General features: G+C 48.0%; 1 protein-coding gene across 4 annotated transcripts in view; it reads right to left on the bottom strand.

Moving 5' to 3' along the window:
- The window catches only part of hipk2 (homeodomain interacting protein kinase 2), a 405,644-nt gene that overhangs the window by 14,901 nt on the left and 373,751 nt on the right, over positions 1–16,992 (bottom strand). For all 4 annotated transcript variants that reach the window (XM_072484274.1, XM_072484276.1, XM_072484275.1 and 1 more), the window contains 3 exons: positions 12,482–12,763; positions 10,870–11,117; positions 7,308–7,468 (listed from right to left, as the gene is read on the bottom strand). In XM_072484274.1, coding sequence (XP_072340375.1) covers positions 7,308–7,468; positions 10,870–11,117; positions 12,482–12,763 — 691 coding nt within the window. The remainder of the gene's footprint in view (positions 1–7,307; positions 7,469–10,869; positions 11,118–12,481; positions 12,764–16,992) is intronic.

Below are 16,992 nucleotides of genomic sequence, written 5' to 3'. Positions count from 1 at the left end.
TCGAGGACCTTGGCGATAGCTGAGAGAAAGTACGCCCAAATCGAGAAGGAAGGACTGGCGGTGATATTTGCAGTAAAAAAATTTCACCAGTATCTGTATGGGCGGAAATTCACCATAGTGAAGGACCATAAGCCGTTATTAGGGTTATTAAAAGAAGACAAGTCAATACCCCCGATTGCATCAGCTAGAATCCGATGCTGGGCGTTGCTACTGGCGGCGTACAGATACGTTCTGGAGCACAGACAGGGAACGCGAGTAGCAAATGCAGATGCTTTGGCCAGACTTCCCCTCCCAGACACCCCGCCGCTAATACCGAAAGTAGAGGAGACAGTAATGATTCTAAATATTTTGGACACCCGACCAGTGGATGCACAACATATTCGGTTGTGGACGCAAAAAGACCCAGTTTTAGCCAAGATGAAGCATTTACTGCTAACAGGGGAACTGGAGAGACCAGTGGAGCCCCAGATGCACCCATACTGGAGCCGAAGGGACCAAATAACCGTAGAAGACGGTATCCTATTATGGGGAGCCCGGGTAATAGTCCCAGCTCAGGGCCGTCGGGCAATCTTAACCGAGTTACATCACGGACACCCAGGGGTGTCTAAAATGAAGATGCTAGCTCGAAGCTACGTTTGGTGGCCAGAATTGGACACAGACATAGCAGCCTTGGTACGTTGGTGCCAGGAATGCCAACAGGGGCAAAGAGTGCCACCAGCTGCGCCATTGCACCCGTGGGAATGGCCAGGCAGACCGTGGACCCACCTGCATATTGACCACGCCGGCCCTTTCATGGGCTCAATGTTTTGGAGATAGTGGACGCCCACTCCAAATGGTTGGAGGTCCACCGGGTAAACGTGGCAAGCACAGCATCGACAATTGAAAAGCTCAGGGCCTCGTTTGCAACACATGGACTTCCAGAGGTATTGGTGTCGGACAACGGAACGGCATTCACAAGTGGGGAATTTGGAAAATTCCTAAAGGGAAATGGAGTCCGCCACATCAAAACGGCCCCTTACCATCCAACGGCCCGGCAGAGAGAGCGGTCCAGACACTAAAAGCGGGACTCAAGAAGCAGCCGGCAGCGTCAATGGACACAAAGCTCTCCCGCTGGCTGTTTGATTACAGGCCCACACCGCATTCCACAACGGGCATACCACCAGCTGAACTCTTAATGGGAAGGCGGCTGCGAACGAGGCCGAGTCTCCTTTTCCCAAATTTAACGGGGAAAGTGGAGAAACAACAGGAGGTCCAATGCAGGGGGCATGATAATAGTCGGCAGCAGAGACATTTCCAGGTGGGGGCACCGGTTTGGGTCAAGAATTATGGGAATGGACCAACGTGGGGCAAAGGCATGGTAGAGTCCCAAACAGGGCCCATATCATATGAAGTTTCAGTAGGAGATAAGGTGCTGAAGAAACACCTAGACCAAATAAGGGCAGCGGAACCACACCTGGAGACAGTCGAAGCAGGACTGTCTCAAGCTGGGCTAGCTCAGACGGGAAAGATACCCCAGCCCAGAGCAATTTCTCCAGACTCCGTCATCCAGTTGTCAGAGCCGGAGATGGACACGTTCGATGAGGCCGCCGCGACACCTTCCCAGAGGAGGAAGTACAACGTCCAAGGAGGTCGTCAAGGAAAAGACGGGCACCTACAAGGTACACCCCACCCACGTCGGAGAACAGCCCAGCGGACGACACAGAGGTGACAGACCCGGACAGGAGGAGCAGGAAGAAGCTCAGAGGAATGCCAGCTGGCAGGAATTCCTCGGACCTTTGGGGGGGGGGGGGGGGGGGGGGGTGTAATGACCTCCAATTGGCATTATTGGTTGGCCAATTGGAGTATGAACTCCCTCAATGATAGCTCATTGAGGGGGCACATATAAGCACCTTTGTGAGGCAGTCTTAAGTTGACTGGGATGCTAGCAGCACTGTTTGGAGCTGCTCTTGTATATAAGTTATTGCAAATAAATACTGGTGTGGTGACGGAACCCCTGCCTCCTGTGGATTATTACAATAGGGAAGATACACCAAGTGTTTGCAACTCATGGGTTACTGGATTGTCCGGTTTCTGATAACAGTACAACATTTATGAATGAGCTGTTCCAAGCGTTTAAGCAAAGGAATGGAATCTGCCATGTGCGTACCACGCCTTTTTATCCAGCTTCAAATGGTTTGGTCGATTGAGCTGTTCAGATTGAAGGATTGAAAAGTAAAGAGAAAATGCTGGAAAATCTCAGCAGGTCTGGCAGCATCTGTAGGGAGAGAAATGAGCTAACGTTTCGAGTCCAATGACTCTTTGTCAAAGAAGGGATGGCAGGGAAGGGAGTGCAATGTTCCTCCTGCAGGATGTTTGAGGTGAGGGATGCCGTTAGTGTCCCTGCTGATTTTACCTGCAGGAAGTGCTGCCATCTCCAGCTCCTCCAAGACCGAGTTAGGGAATTGGAGCTGGAGTTGGAAGAACTTCGGATCATTCGGGAGGCAGAGGGGGTCATAGATAGCAGCTTCAGGGAATTAGTTACACCAAAGATTGGAGATAGATGGGCAACTGTAAGAGGGACTGGGAAGAAGCAGTCAGTGCAGGGATCCCCTGCGGTCGTTCCCCTGAGAAACATGTATACCGCTTTGGATACTTGTGGGGGGGGGGAAGACTTACCAGGGGTAAGCCATGGGGTACAGGCCTCTGGCACGGAGTCTGTCCCTGTTGCTCAGAAGGGAAGGGGGGAGAGGAGCAGAGCATTAGTAATTGGGGACTCGATAGTCAGGGGCACAGATAGGAGATTTTGTGGGATCGTGAGAGACTCACGTTTGGTATGTTGCCTCCCAGGTGCAAGGGTACGTGATGTCTCGGATCGTGTTTTCCGGGTCCTTAAGGGGGAGGGGGAGCAGCCCCAAGTCGTGGTCCACATTGGCACTAACGACATAGGTAGGAAAGGGGACAAGGATGTCAGGCAGGCTTTCAGGGAGCTAGGATGGAAGCTCAGAACTAGAACAAACAGAGTTGTTATCTCTGGGTTGGTGCCCGTGCCACGTGATAATGAGATGAGGAATAGGGAGAGAGAGCAATTAAACACGTGGCTACAGGGATGGTGCAGGCGGGAGGGATTCAGATTTCTGGATAACTGGGGCTCTTTCTGGGGAAGGTGGGACCTCTACAGACAGGATGGTCTACATCTGAACCTGAGGGGCACAAATATCCTGGGGGGGGGGGGGGCGGGGGAGAGATGTGTTAGTGCTCTTTGGGGGGGGTTTAAACTAATGCAGCAGGGGCATGGGAACCTGGATTGTAGTTTTAGGGTACGAGAGAATGAGAGTATAGAGGTCAGGAGCACAGATTTGACGTCGCAGGAGGGGGCCAGTGTTCAGGTAGGTGGTTTGAAGTGTGTCTACTTCAATGCCAGGAGTATACGAAATAAGGTAGGGGAACTGGCAGCATGGGTTGGTACCTGGGACTTCGATGTTGTGGCCATTTTGGAGACATGGATAGAGCAGGGACAGGAATGGATGTTGCAGGTTCCGGGGTTTAGGTGTTTTTGTAAGCTCAGAGAGGGAGGCAAAAGAGGGGGAGGTGTGGCGCTGCTAGTCAAGAGCAGTATTACGGTGGCGGAGAGGATGCTAGATGGGGACTCATCTTTCGAGGTAGTATGGGCTGAGGTTAGAAACAGGAAAGGAGAGGTCACCCTGTTGGGAGTTTTCTATAGGTCTCCAAATAGTTCTAGGGATGTAGAGGAAAGGATGGCGAGGATGATCCTGGATAAGAGCGAAAGTAACAGGGTAGTTATTATGGGAGACTTTAACTTTCCAAATATTGACTGGAAAATATATAGTTCGAGTACATTAGATGGGTCGTTTTTTGTACAGTGTGTGCAGGAGGGTTTACTGACACAATATGTTGACAGGCCAACAAGAGGCGAGGCCACGTTGGATTTGGTTTTGGGTAATGAACCTGGCCAGGTGTTGGATTTGGAAGTAGGAGAGCACTTTGGGGACAGTGACCACAATTCGGTGACGTTTACGTTAGTGATGGAAAGGGATAAGTATACACCGCAGGGCAAGAGTTATAGCTGGAGGAAGGGCAATTATGATGCCATTAGACGTGACTTGGGGGGGATAGGTTGGAGAAGTAGGCTGCAAGTGTTGGGCACACTGGATAAGTGGAGCTTGTTCAAGGATCAGCTACTGCGTGTTCTTGATAAGTACGTACCGGTCAGGCAGGGAGGAAGGCGTAGAGCGAGGGAACCGTGGTTTACCAAAGAAGTGGAATCTCTTGTTAAGAGGAAGAAGGAGGCCTATGTGAAGATGAGGTGTGAAGTTTCAGTTGGGGCGATGGATAGTTACAAGGTAGCGAGGAAGGATCTAAAGAGAGAGCTAAGACGAGCAAAGAGGGGACATGAGAAGTATTTGGCAGGTAGGATCAAGGAAAACCCAAAAGCTTTCTATAGGTATGTCAGGAATAAGCGAATGACTAGGGTAAGAGTAGGACCAGTCAAGGACAGGGATGGGAAGTTGTGTGTGGAGTCTGAAGAGATAGGCGAGATACTAAATGAATATTTTTCGTCAGTATTCACTCAGGAAAAAGATAATGTTGTGGAGGAGAATGCTGAGACCCAGGCTATTAGAATAGATGGCATTGAGGTACGTAGGGAAGAGGTGTTGGCAATTCTGGACAGGCTGAAAATAGATAAGTCCCCGGGGCCTGATGGGATTTATCCTAGGATTCTCTGGGAGGCCAGGGAAGAGATTGCTGGACCCTTGGCTTTGAATTTTATGTCATCATTGGCTACAGGAATAGTGCCAGAGGACTGGAGGATAGCAAATGTGGTCCCTTTGTTCAAAAAGGGGAGCAGAGTCAACCCCGGCAACTATAGACCGGTGAGCCTCACGTCTGTAGTGGGTAAAGTCTTGGAGGGGATTATAGGAGACAAGATTTATAATCATCTAGATAGGAATAATATGATCAGGGATAGTCAGCATGGCTTTGTGAAGGGTAGGTCATGCCTCACAAACCTTATCGAGTTCTTTGAGAAGGTGACTGAACAGGTAGACGAGGGTAGAGCAGTTGATGTGGTGTATATGGATTTCAGTAAAGTATTTGATAAGGTTCCCCACGGTAGGCTATTGCAGAAAATACGGAGGCTGGGGATTGAGGGTGATTTAGAGATGTGGATCAGAAATTGGCTAGCTGAAAGAAGACAGAGGGTGGTGGTTGATGGGAAATGTTCAGAATGGAGTTCAGTTACAAGTGGCGTACCACAAGGATCTGTTCTGGGGCCGTTGCTGTTTGTCATTTTTATCAATGACCTAGAGGAAGGCGCAGAAGGGTGGGTGAGTAAATTTTCAGACGACACTAAAGTCGGTGGTGTTGTCAACAGTGTGGAAGGATGTAGCAGGTTACAGAGGGACATAGATAAGCTGCAGAGCTGGGCTGAGAGGTGGCAAATGGAGTTTAATGTAGAGAAGTGTGAGGTGATTCACTTTGGAAGGAATAACAGGAATGTGGAATATTTGGCTAATGGTAAAGTTCTTGGAAGTGTGGATGAGCAGAGGGATCTAGGTGTCCATGTACATAGATCCCTGAAAGTTGCCACCCAGGTTGATAGGGTTGTGAAGAAGGCCTATGGAGTGTTGGCCTTTATTGGTAGAGGGATTGAGTTCCGGAGTCAGGAGGTCATGTTGCAGCTGTACAAAACTCTGGTACGGCCGCATTTGGAGTACTGCGTACAGTTCTGGTCACCGCATTATAGGAAGGACGTGGAGGCTTTGGAGCGGGTGCAGAGGAGATTTACCAGGATGTTGCCTGGTATGGAGGGAAAATCTTATGAGGAAAGGCTGATGGACTTGAGGTTGTTTTCGTTGGAGAGAAGAAGGTGAAGAGGAGACTTAATAGAGGCATACAAAATGATAAGGGGGTTAGATAGGGTGGACAGTGAGAGCCTTCTCCCGCGGATGGAAATGGCTGGCACGAGAGGACATAGCTTTAAACTGAGGGGTAATAGATATAGGACAGAGGTCAGAGGTAGGTTCTTTACGCAAAGAGTGGTGAGGCCGAGGAATGCCCTACCTGCAACAGTAGTGAACTCGCCAACATTGAGGGCATTTAAATGTTTATTGGATAAGCATATGGATGATAATGGCATAGTGTAGGTTAGATGGCTTTTGTTTCGGTGCAACATCGTGGGCCGAAGGGCCTGTACTGCGCTGTATCGTTCTATGTTCTATTAAGATTCCAGCATCCGCAGTAATTTGCTTTTATCCGAAGGATTGAAAAGGCTGGTAGGTAATACTTTAGGGACCAAGCTCTCAAGATTCTTACTTCATTATTATATCACATTATAAACACCTACGCAACTCTCACCAGCTGAATTATTGATTGGTAGAAGACCAAAGTCTCACCTGGATCTGCTCCATCCAGATGTCAAAGCAAGAACAGCAGGAGAGACATAATTATCATGCTAAGGAGAGACATTTTAACCCAAATTATTTTGTTTATAACAAGAATCTTGCAGTAATCAGCATTGGCCATCTAATGTTATTCTTAACCAAAGTGGTCCAGCATCTTTGGTGGTTAAATTGAACAATGGAAGAGTTGTTCGTAAGCACCAAGATCATATTCGTCTACACCATGACTCGGACGCAGCAAAAGCTCCAGATAACACAACAGAAGGAAATGTAGCTGTGGAAATTCAACAAGAAATGGTTCCTGTTGTACCAGGGCTTTCAGTGGACCTCAGGAAAGGGTCACAACTGCTCAGATACTCAACCTACTCCCCACAAGTTCAACTGAACTAAGTCAAACATCACCCGAGTTGACAGTCACCAGTGATACTGCAAAGATGACAGCATGGTTGCAAAGCTCCTGAAAGACTGATGTATAATTAAGGCATTAATTTCATTGTATTTTTGTCATTAAAGGGGATCAAAATTGAAGGGGGTAGAAGTGTTTTCGAGTGTTATTATTATGCATCTTCTTATCTAAATCCATTGCTAATGTCATCAGTAAGTAATGTGATGTCATTAGTTGGTGCTGTTACCTGCGTATATTTGTATTTATTGTCATTAGTTCTAATTCTATTCTCTTATTGTTATTTTGATGCTTAGCTAGCTGTTCCTGTTTTTGAGGCTATACTGTATTTTGAACTTCATTATTTTTATGTATTAAAGAGATTAACTTTAACTTTAAGATAAACGATTCTTAACTACTTTTTTGTGGTTAAGTTACCACAGTCTTGCTGAGAAGCGAGCTATCATGGATCAGCAACAAGTGCCCTGGTTGACTTTGAATGTGCAAACAGGTATATGTGTGATTACCTGACTGAGATTGAGGGGTTGTTGTTGAAAGGAATGGGCTGTAGACCTCTGTTGCCGGTAAGATGATATCCCCGAGTAACTTGCTGAAGAATGGGTTGTATTGGATGTCGTTGTGCTGGAGTTTTTGGTCTTGTGGCTCAACAAATGGTGCCCCTGTGTGCCTGAAAAGTAGAAAGAGCATTTAAACAGAAGGAATACCACAGCTGGACTGAGGCTCAATTTTCTGATTGCCATTAATCTGTTCATAACAAATTAATGAATGCTAACGGATGTGGCCTCCTACAGCAGCTGACAAAATGGCTGCGAGCTGAAGGCCACACATATTTATAACCCGGCTCCTGGGCGGAGCTAGCATGCAGGGGCCCAGGTGAACCTGTAGTGCAGGTTCTACCGTACAACCCTTAATATAAGAACACAGTGGTTTACCACACTGGAAAAACCTGTGCTCTAAAGTCTAACTAAATAAATAAGGCTGACCAGGTAAATTCTACAATGAGTCTTGGATTGACTGAGCTTTCATGAAGATTCAATCATTCAACCAAGTTATTAACTATAAAGGAAGAAGTGAAGGCCAACAGCCTAAGATGAACCCTTTTGAGTTTGGTTTATGAGCCTGATTTTTGCATCAAGCTCTTTGTGGCACTATTAATTGAACCTTCCCTGCCACTGCTCACCGACGTTACCCTGTTTATCATGACAAAGATTATGCAAAGGACAATGCTTCAATTAGCTGCTAAGGTCAGGTTGTGTCCTTTTAAGTCAAAAAATCTCTTCCCAGAATCATAGAATAGTTACAGAACACAAGGAGGCCATTCAACCGGTCATATCTGTGCCAGCTCCTTGCAACAGTAATTCACCTCGTGCAACTTCCCTGCCTTCCCCTCCCGCACCCCCCCCTTGGCCTTGCAAATTTTCTCCCCTTTGGCTAATTATCCAAATCTCTTTTGAAAGCCACAGTTGAATCTGCCTCCATCACAGTCTCATGCAGCGCATTCCAGATCCTAACCGTTCGCCGTGTAAAAACGTTCTTCCTCAAGTTGCCATTGCTTCGTTTGCCAATTACCTTAAATCTGTGCACAGTACGAAGTCTCACAACACCAGGTTAAAGTCCAACAGGTTTGTTTCGATGTCACTAGCTTTCGGAGCGCTGCTCCTTCCTCAGGTGAAGGAGCAGCGCTCCGAAAGCTAGTGACATCGAAACAAACCTGTTGGACTTTAACCTGGTGTTGTGAGACTTCGTACTGTGCTCACCCCAGTCCAACGCCGGCATCTCCACATCATGGCTTAAATCTGTGCTCTCTGCTTCTTGATCCTTCCACCAATGGGAGCAGTTTTTCTCTTTCTACTCTGTACAGGGCCGTCATGATTTTGTATACTTCCAGCAAATCTGCTCTCAGCCTTCTCTTCTAAAGAAAAACAGTTCCAGCCTCTTTATTATCTATATAACTGAAGTCCCTCATTCTGGGAACCATTCTCCTGAACCTTTTCTGCACCCTCACTGATGTCTTCACATCTTTTTTAAGGTATGGTGCCCAGAACTGGCATAATACTCCAGTTAAGACTGAACTAGTTTTTTGTACAGATTTAACATAAGATTCTTGCGTTTGCATTCTATGTCATATTTATTAAGCCCACAATCCTGCAAGCTTTTTTAAGTGCTCTCTCAACCTGCCTTAGCACCTTCAATGATTTGCACACAAAAACCACGAGGTCTCTCTGTTCCTGCACCCCCTTTAGAATTGTACACTTTATTTTATCTTGGCTTTCGCCGTTCTTCCAACAAAATGATTCATGTCTCTCTTGGCTCTGAACTGCAAAGGTTACTTGCAGTTGATAAGGGATGTGTCTAGATCAATATGTGTTGCTGAGTTCCCTGAGGCAGAAGAAATATCTACAAAACGACTCTCTTTACCTCTTATCAAGTATTGCTGTAAAGAGAGACAAGTTGCTTAAGCATTTTGTCTTGTACTCATCAGGTCAAATACAAGAGTACCAAATTTCAAACAATCACAACAATTTATACTCTAGGAGAAAAAAGTGTTTGATGATTGACAACTCAACTTTGATTGGCTGCATCTTTGCCATGGAGGGAACAGCAGGGAACTATTGGCTCCCCAAGCTCCCGGGTAATCAAGAAAGACGGAAAAGCCTCTTTGCATTCTCCATGGCCACGCCCCGGCCAATCAGAGCTGACTTATTAAACAAGCAGCATTCTTTTCTCCTGTAGTGCCAATTGTCGTGACATTCTTGCATTTGACCTGATGACTGCAAGATTAAAATCTTCGGCAACAGGCCTCTCTTTCCAGCAATATTCAAATTCCACACTACTAAACGTCTGTTTTTGTCAAATACTTTTCAGAGAGTCGCATTGTGCAGTTGGCCCACTGTGCCAGTTCTGCCTCTTTGAAGAGCTATTAGTCCCATGATCCATTCTTCCCTTATAGTCCTGAAAACATTCCTTTTTTGAGTATTGATCTAACTTTCTCGCCATTTAGAAAATACACTGATTTATCTATTTTGGGTCCAACATAGAACATAAACCATACAGTGCAGAAGGAGGCCATTTTGCCCATCGAGTCTGCACCGACCACTTAAGCCCTCACTTCCACCCTATCCCCGTAACCCAATAACCCCTCCTAACCTTTTTGGACACCAAGGGCAGTTTATATGGCCAAAGCACCTAACCTGCACATCTTTGGACTGTGGGAGGAAACCGGAGCACCTGGAGGAAACCCACGCAGACACGGGTAGAACGTGCAGGCTCCGCACATGCAGGGAATCGAACCTGGGACCCTGGCACTGTGAAGCCACAATGCTATTCACTGTGCTACTGTTGTGCCCTGTCGCATGTCCTTCAAGTTCACAACACTTACTTTAGCCATTAATAAAACTGTAAAAATGGATCAGGGAGGTCAGTAGGGGCAGGGGGAGGGGGGAGGGGGCGCAGGCAGTGTCTAACAATTTCAAATAATGCCCCCCACCTCCAAACAATATAAATGGCAAAGGTCAGTTTTTAATTCCTGGTCTGTGCTTATTTTGCAGATTTCAACAACAGCAAAGTAGATCTAAGCACAAGTTCTTATGTGAGGCAAGGGATAAGTTAGCGAGATGTTTTGCACCCAATTGCTATCTCATTCTCAGAAGTGAACCTGTGTAGACATTACGTTAGAACAGAAGTGACCTTGGTTGAGATGCCTGTTGATACTTCCTTGCTTTGACTTATCATGAAGAGTAAACACTGTGCAATGGAAATCAGAAGAATCAGTGCCCTGAAGCCAGGAAGCGACAAAATGATGAGAGGACTTGGACAAAAATGACTAATGATACAACCAATCCTGTGGACCAAATGTGATACCTAGGATATTCTAAAACTTTATTGCTTACTCGTGAAGTGTCATTTTCATTTCATTTCATTCAGTGTCAGCTCCTGACTGAACTACCCTAGTCATGGCAAAGATTTGGAAGACCTGTCTGTCAAACTAAAGGTTGTGATCTGGCACTGGTGATCTGAGTTAGCCTATGATGGACTAGGACACTCGCGAAGGATACAAGGAGGGCAAACCTGGCACAAGGCGGTCACACCCTGCCACGGTGTCACTCGACTGTGTCTTGAGCGGCGGGACAATGATGGTGCGTGGGTTGCCACAGTGGTGGCCATCTGACCTTCCTTTGGCCGGATTGTTTGCAGTGCTGCTGCTGACGGTGTGCTGCTGCCGCGCAGCATATGGGCTGTTGTTGTTGGAAGAGTCCGAGTCTGGCGAGTCATGAACCGTGACACAGCTAATGACGTTCTTCCTCTGCTTTGACATTCTGCAGGAAGGAAAGGAAACACCTTCAGTAACAGACTGGAAATTGATTCTTTTTAACCACACCACCCTTCAGCTTCACCTTCACCTGCCACCATTTCTCCCCTGAGAGTCCTCCCTCATCCTGAACTGGGCCTTAACTAGCAACAACCAATCTCCAGAAACTTGTCAACATTTGTTACTCTTTCTGGTGTGATCCTTGACTGAGTGGGTGGGCAATTCATCATGTTAGGCACAACAGCACAGCCTGATCTAGTTCTCTCACAACATTGATTTCAAACACACACACATAGACAGACACTCAATCTTCAACAGCGATGGGAACCCTGACTCCCATTTCCTTTGGGACAGGATTCTCCGACCCCCCGCCGGGTCGGAGAATCCCCGGGGGGCGGCGTGAGTCCTGCTCCAACGCTGGCTGCCGTATTCTCCGGCGACGGTTTTTGGGCAGGGGCGGGGTTTACGCCACGCCGGTCGGGGGCCGCTGGTAGCCCCTGGCAATTCTTCAGGCCCCGATGGGCCGAGCGGCCGTCAATTCCTGGCCAGAGCTGCCGGCGTGAAATGGACCTGGTCCCACACGGCGGGACCTGGCTAGTAGGCTGTCTAGTGGAATCCTTGGGAGGTGCGGCGGGGGGGGTCCGGCCCCAGGGGGGCACGGTGGCCTGGCTCGCGATCGGGGCCCACCTATCTGCGGGCGGGCCTGTACCGTAGGGTCACTCCTTCCTTCCGCGCCGGCCTCTGTAGGGCTCCACCATGGCCAGCGCAGAGAAGAACTCCCCTGCGCATGCACAGGAACAGGCCGGCCGGTCTGCGCATTAGCGAAACCACGCCGGCGGTCTGCGCATGCGCCAACTCGCGCCGGCCCTTCGCCGCCGGTTGGCGCGGCGCTAACCCCTTTGCCGCCGGCCTAGCCCCCGGAAGTGGTTCACGCCGTTCTTGGTGCCGGCGTCGGGCCATCCCGCCAATTGCGGGACAGTCCCGCCCATGGTCTCTGCTTCAAATTTGCTCAGTGTTGTTGATGAATTTCCAAAGTGGTCACGATCACAAGCTCCATTCAGAGTGTTTTCAATGAACAACATTGCTCGAGTTTAATGATACTATCATTAATAAATCCGATGAATGATTCAAGAGAAACCTCTTGACTAGATCGGGGTTGCTATGTGGAACTCATTATCACATGCTGAGGTGAATAGCTCAGATGGATTTAAAGTTAAACTATGTAAATATAAGAGTGAATGGAATAAGAGTGAATGGAATAAAAGGTATGTGTTCATGAGGTGAAATGAACAAGATTGGATGAGGCTCTTGTGGAGCATAAATATAGTTTGGTGATGTAGTTCTACATAACAGCACCTCCTGTCTCTTTACCTGTTGGGGACTCGTTTGCGTTCCTCCTCCTCATCCGTGTCGCTGCTGATGGTAATGACGCTGACTGCTGGGCTAGGCGTGTCGGGAATGACGATGGTCTGTCTCTGGTGCTCGTGTGTTGTGCTTGTGGCCTCCCCCCAGCCACACGTCAAGGTGCTGCATGCCGGACTGTCCTGCACCACAGCACACCTCGGCGGGGTGTTCTCCTTTACACGTTTCGAACGCTGTGGGGAATGGGAGTTGAAGCTTCGGGAGGAGGAGACTTCGTAGGTTGAAATATTCCTGTGCAAAAAGAGCAGAAACATGATGGCACAGATACAGAAGACAAGACCAAGATTGCTGAGAATTACTCACTGAGTCATGTTAAACAAAGCAGTTCTTAGCTTGAGGCTCTGAAACCATTTATTTCTGTAATTATGTCTGATTTGAATTTGATTTAGTTTCCTTTTTTTCCCCCCAGTATTCCCATCCTCATCCTGAAGGCATGACTCTGTTGGCAGATAGTACCAAAATATTGCTCAATCTTCATGTTTAAATCCAAATCCAACAAGCTACTCGATAATGAGGATCGTCATAATTGCTACTCGATAATGAGGATCGTCATAATTGACCGTAGACCTGATAATCACTTTACAGCGAGACGACAGTCGGGGTCACTGGACAATGCGCAGGAACAGGAACCATGGCTGATTTTTCTCTGCCCCCTTAATTCAGAAGTGTTGAGGCAAATTCTACCACATTTGTGTTCAGTTAACTCGGCCGACTGGAGAGAAACCTGACAATTCACATTGCTCTGTTTGATCTCCGTAGATTCCCGTTATTTTCTTAGCCCACCAACACGTGTCTCCCTTCCACCACTCCGAAAATCAGCACACCTTGTTGAAATAATTGCTAAGAATGTCACAATTTAAACATGCACTTAGATGTGGCATGAGTTCAATTAGTCTGATTAGTCTGATAACCAATCATCCTGCAGATGATCACAGAGTTTTAACTCTGTGAACTTGAAAATGAATCCAATCATCATCAGTTTATTTAAATATGGCAATCCGACCAGGTGCTCCCTCAGACTATTGTTTTCCAGCTGGGGAAAATCAGGGAATATCGCTGTACATTCGCAATTGCAGCAAAGTGCTCACTTAAAGTTGTGGTTGCGTTCCTGTAAATCACAGCTTTAAGTGAAATGACTTAAAGTGAAACATTAGTTGCCTCAGGGATCATTGTTAAAACTGCAGTTAGGTTCCACAGGCTCTTCCTTATCAGACAAAAAAAAACATTCTACGCTCTAAGTTTAAATATTTGATGTTGCTAAATTCCTATACTGGTAAATGAAATAACTTTTAAAATAAAGTAGACTTAAAAATATATGTGGATCCTGCCTCCCCTTCCCGAATCTCCTCGTTATTGCAGATCCTCCCCCTCGCCAACCCAACGCATTGCGGCCTCCTCTGCTGAACCTCCCACTCCCTGATTCACCTTTTCGCCACTTCGCTCTCCTGGACCTGAAGGTCCAGGTCCAATCCAAAGCTCCAATGTTGTGGAAGTCTGAGTCCTTATGGACAGCATGATTTCACAGTCGTTAGCACTCCTGTCTCACAGCACCAGGTACCAGTGTTCAATTATGGCATTGTGTGACTGTCTGTGTGGAGTTTGTATGTTCTCCCAGTGTCTGCATGAGCTTCCTCCAGGTGCTCGGGTTTCCTCCCACAATCCAAAGATGTGCAGGTTAGGTAAGGTTACGGGGACAGGCCGGGGATTGGGCTGAAGTAGGGTGTTCTTTCAGCGGAGGGTGCAGACTTGAGGGGCCGAATGTACTGTACTGTAGGAATCTTATAATTCTACAAGTGTTGAACTGGGGCTGTTACAATCAATGTTTTTTTAAGTGCTTCTGCCAGCAAGGGCTCAGGAGAAGAACTCCAGGCAGGAGCATTTTTTAAAAAGAGACATGGATTGCAGCAGCCACAGCCCAACACTTCTGCACCACAGAGATTCATACTTCCATAACTTTGGAACTTCAGATCAGAGGAGTGATTCAGCGGGCATGAGTTAAAGTCAGCTGAATGGGACTTATGGTGGCGGCAAGTAGGTGGAGGTCGCACGTTAGGTGGCTCCTGATAGAGTCTCTGGATTTTGGACTTTTATACACTGTTTCGGGTAGTTAGTGAATGAGCTGCTGTGGGAAGTTACAAGGAAGGTGCAAGATGTCGAAGACCCAGAAGAAGGGCACTGGAAAGAAGGGGGGGCAAGCCAAAGTCTGCCATTGAGTGAGTTGGTGAGTCCGGCAGGAAGAAAGATGACGGAGGCTGGGTCACTGGGTGGACGCTCCCCTCAGTGGAAACTCTGACCGAGATGATGGCGGGGGAGTTTGAGAGGCAGTCCACCAAGCACATGGAGGTGTTGCAGAGGGAGATGATGGCTGCGATGGAAGAGTAGTTGGAGGAGGCGATTGCCCCAGTAAAGGTGGCAGTGGTTGTTTAGCACAGGGCTAAATCGCTGGCTTTGAAAGCAGATCAAGGCAGGCCAGCAGCACGGTTCAATTCCCGTACCAGCCTCCCCGAACAGGCGCCGGAATGTGGCGACTAGGGGCTTTTCACAGTAACTTCATTTGAAGTCTACTTGTGACAATAAGCGATTTTCATTCATTTTCATTTCATTCATTCAGTGTTGAAGACGTTGGTCGAGGTGCGGGAGCAAGGAGAGAAGTTGAAGGGGGTGGAGGAGGCTCTATCGCAACACAGCGACCAGTTCACCTCGATGGGTGGGGACCTGCGGAGGGTGGTGGAGGCCAACAAAGAGCTCAGAGCTGAATTGGAGGACCTGGAGAACCGATCAAGGTGGCAGGATCTGTGGATCGTGGGCCTGCCTAAGGGGGTGGAGGGCCCGTGGCCGACTGAGCACTTTGCAAAGATGCTGGTGGAGTTGGTGGGGAGGGGGGAGAACCTTCCTGCTATGAGTTAGACAGGCCGAAGTCGAAAGCAAATGAGCCACCAAGGGTGGTCATAATCTGCTTTCATAAGTTCTACGTGAAGGAGAAACTCTTGAGTTGGATGAAGCAGTGGCGAGAAGTGAAGTGGGAAGGCGCTGGTATACGAATATACCAAGACTTGACGGCAGAGTTGGCGAGAAGGTGGGCGAGTGTAGGTGGCACTGTACAGCAACGGCGTGATGTTTGGAGTGGTCTACCCCGCGAAGTTGAGAATGACGAACAATTCAAGGAATTTCTATTTTGAGATAGTGGAGGCGGCGGAAGCGTTCGTGAAGGACGAAGGACTGGGACTGAAATGAGAGTTGGGACTTGGGTTGTGGAGATGGGGATTGTGCTTCGTCTTTTTCTTGTTTTGCATTTGATGGGGGGGGGGTTGTCTGATTTTTCTGTCTTTTGAATGGGGGAATGTAGTTTACCTTTGTTTATAGATGTTCACATGTTTTGGGGGATGCAGTTTTGCTGTTCTTTGTTATAAGAGAAGTGGGGGATTGTTGGGGTCTGGGGGCCGGGTTACTGAGGAGGGGGTTCGGAGGAGGAGGAGGGCTTAGGCAAGGGGCTCCGCACTAGCAAGCGAAGGTTAGCCAGTGAACGGGAGTGTGGTGGGGGAAGGGGCCACGGTCATTGGAACCTGGTCGAACAGGTTTTGATGGGCCTGGAACGTGTGAAAGGTTGGGGGAGCGAATCGATACTTGGGGACGTGTTTGCAAGAGGAAGTGGATGGCGGGATTCTGGGGAACAACAAAGCACAAAGAAAAAAGAAATGTACAGCACAGGAACAGGCCCTTCGGCCATCCAAGTCCGTGTCGACCATGCTGCCCGTCTAAACTAAAATCTTCTACACTTCCTGGGTCCGTATCCTTCTATTCCCATCCTATTCATGTATTTGTCAAGATGCCCCTTAAATGTCACTATCGTCCCTGCTTCCACCACCTCCTCCGGTAACGAGTTCCAGGCACCCACTACCCTCTGCGTAAAAAACTTGCCTCGTACATCTACTCTAAACCTTGCCCCTCTCACCTTAAACCTATGCCCCCTCTACCCTGGGGAAAAGCCTCTGACTATCCACTCTGTCTATGCCCCTCATAATTTTGTAGACATCTATCAGGTCACCCCTCAACCTCCTTTGTTCCAGTGAGAACAAACCAAGTTTATTGAACCTCTCCTCCATAGCTAATGCCCTCCATACCAGGCAACATTCTGGTAAATCTCTTCTGCACCCTCTCTAAAGCCTCCACATCCTTCTGGTAGTGTGGCGTCCAGAATTGAACACTATACTCCAAGTGTGGCCTAACTAAGGTTCTATACAGCTGCAACATGACTTGCCAATTCTTATACTCAATGCCCTGGCCAATGAAGGCAAGCATGCCGTATGCCTTCTTGACTACCTTCTCCACCTGTGTTGCCCTTTGTTTAGGTGAGGTGTTCAACGGTAACAAAAGGATGGGGTGAGCCAGGCCAGAGGGGCAGGGCACAGGGTTACTATGATGGCGACAGAAGGGTGGGGTCTGAGAGACCCCGGTCAGAA

This window comes from Scyliorhinus torazame, chromosome 19, assembly GCF_047496885.1.
Source record: "Scyliorhinus torazame isolate Kashiwa2021f chromosome 19, sScyTor2.1, whole genome shotgun sequence".
Lineage (NCBI taxonomy): Eukaryota > Metazoa > Chordata > Chondrichthyes > Carcharhiniformes > Scyliorhinidae > Scyliorhinus > Scyliorhinus torazame.
Note: the sequence above shows the minus strand (reverse complement) of the source record. Positions and strands in the feature narration are given on the sequence as shown.